We start from the raw sequence: 2335 nt of genomic DNA, 5'->3' as shown, positions 1-2335 counted from the left end.
CCAAAATACAGTTTCAAATTAAATTGATTCAAATTCAAACCATTAAATTCAGTTACAATTTAATGAAATTTATTTTCTAACCAATGAATTCAGTTTCAAATTCTGCACATTCAGATTCAATCTGAACAATTCAGATTCACTTCCTGCTGACACAAGATTGATCCCGTACATTTCTCTCAGGTTGATCTACAACAGGTAAGATATTCACTGTTTATAACTTGRGCCTCTACATTTAAATATTTGAACTGACCCTCCTGAGACCAGAGCTTTTCTTTGGTGTGCGTTTTTAATTTCTAAGAGCTAATTAGGATAAAAACATCATGAAAACAAACATTTCTTTAACYATTAGTTCAAAACCTAAATGATTAAAAGTCAGACTCATTTTACACAGACAGGACAAAGACTCGGGTCTCAGGTTTTTAATAAAGTTCTCAACAAACTAAAGAACGGGTGACCTGGTCTCCACGTGTCCTCGTCCTCCTGATTGTTGGCAGGATCATTCCAGAGGAGAGGAACTTGGTTTGACTTTGGTTTTCTGTGTTTAATTAAAACAGGAAGAACAGAATCAAATCGCTGAGGGTTCGAGGCAACGCCACGACGAGAGGAGAAACTACAGGAAAAGATTATAAATCTACCGTCACGAGATGAAGCTCTTCTGTGAAAAGTCTCCAGAAATCCTCTGAAGCCAGAAATCCCTCCAACACCACGTCACAAGAATCAGTAAAGAACCGGAGAACAAACCAGATGTTTTAGAACCGTTAAAACTGCTTCTAAATCCTGACGGAGACCAAATAAATATCAAAGACAACAAAATAAAATCAACCGTCAGAAGCTCAGAAACAGCTTTGAACTGGAAATAAAGAAGGTCCAGGTCTGCAGGACCGCTCATGATGTCTCTCTTCCTCCACTTCCTGTCTGTCACCACTTGATGAAGACGAGCAAGGCCAGCACGGCGTAGCCCAGGATGAGGAAGAGCACCTTGAGGAGGCGGTCCTGTTTGTCCTCCAGCTCGCGGGACAGAATCTCGAAGAAGGTGACGAACAGGAAGGTGCCGGCGGCGAGCCCCTGCAGCAGCACCGATACCACGGCGCCAGCCAGCGTCTGCGCCGACTCGATGCCCATCCCCACCACGGCGCCCAGCGGGATCATCAGGCTGACCGTGACGCCCAGCTTGGCGGCGTCCTTCATGCCGAGCGACGCCTTGGTCACGCTGACCCCGAGGGCGACGGCGGCCAGCGTCTCGTGCACGGCCACGCCCAGGAACAGGCCTCTCAGCTTGGCGCTGTCCTCCTGCAGGCCCAGCGCCAGCCCCTCGAACACCGAGTGGGCCGACAGGGCCAGAACCAGGCCGGCCAGCCGCAGAGGCCCCGCCCCCGCCAGCTCGTTGGGACGGAAGTGTCCGTGGCGGTGTCCGTGGGTGTGGCCTCCATCAGAGGAGATGAAGGGCGTGTCGTACTCAGAGTCGCTGCCGACCTCCGAGCCGCCGGCGTTAAACGTCTCCAGGTCGATGAAGGACGGCTTCTCCTTCCTGAAGGTCAGGACGGCCTGCTCCACGAAGACCGTGAGGAAGAATCCCACCATCATCATCGTCTCCGCCAGAGGATAATCCCCGCTGACCTGCAGCTGCTTGAACACATCGCCAACCTGCAGAGGAGACATCGACATGTTAACAACATGTCAACAACCCGTCAACAACATGTTAACAACACGTCACAACATGTCATCAACACGCCAACAACCGGCAGAGGAGACATCGACATGTTAACAACATGTCAACAACCCGTCAACAACATGTTAACAACACGTCACAACATGTCATCAACACGCCAACAACCGGCAGAGGAGACATCGACATGTTAACAACATGTCAACAACCCGTCAACAACATGTTAACAACACGTCACAACATGTCATCAACACGCCAACAACCGGCAGAGGAGACATCGACATGTTAACAACATGTCAACAACCCGTCAACAACATGTTAACAACACGTCACAACATGTCATCAACACGCCAACAACCGGCAGAGGAGACATCGACATGTTAACAACATGTCAACAACCCGTCAACAACATGTTAACAACACGTCACAACATGTCATCAACACGCCAACAACCGGCAGAGGAGACATCGACATGTTAACAACATGTCAACAACCCGTCAACAACATGTTAACAACACGTCACAACATGTCATCAACACGCCAACAACCGGCAGAGGAGACATCGACATGTTAACAACATGTCAACAACCCGTCAACAACATGTTAACAACACGTCACAACATGTCATCAACACGCCAACAACCGTCAGAGGAGACATCAACATGTCAA

General features: G+C 48.8%; 1 protein-coding gene across 1 annotated transcript; it reads right to left on the bottom strand.

Annotated features, from left to right (window-relative positions):
- Positions 1-318: 318 nt before the first annotated feature.
- LOC106534749 (zinc transporter ZIP3) lies at positions 319-1644 on the bottom strand (the record flags this gene model as incomplete). Its single annotated transcript, XM_014031483.1, is given in 1 exon segment — positions 319-1644. A coding segment is annotated over 1 exon segment (726 nt), but the record flags the coding sequence as incomplete, so codon positions are not given.
- Between the last annotated feature and the right edge of the window lie 691 nt (positions 1645-2335).

The sequence above is a fragment of the Austrofundulus limnaeus genome, unplaced genomic scaffold (genome assembly GCF_001266775.1).
Source record: "Austrofundulus limnaeus strain Quisiro unplaced genomic scaffold, Austrofundulus_limnaeus-1.0 Scaffold1260, whole genome shotgun sequence".
Taxonomy (NCBI): Eukaryota; Metazoa; Chordata; class Actinopteri; order Cyprinodontiformes; family Rivulidae; genus Austrofundulus; species Austrofundulus limnaeus.
This window is presented reverse-complemented; position numbering and strand designations above follow the sequence as displayed.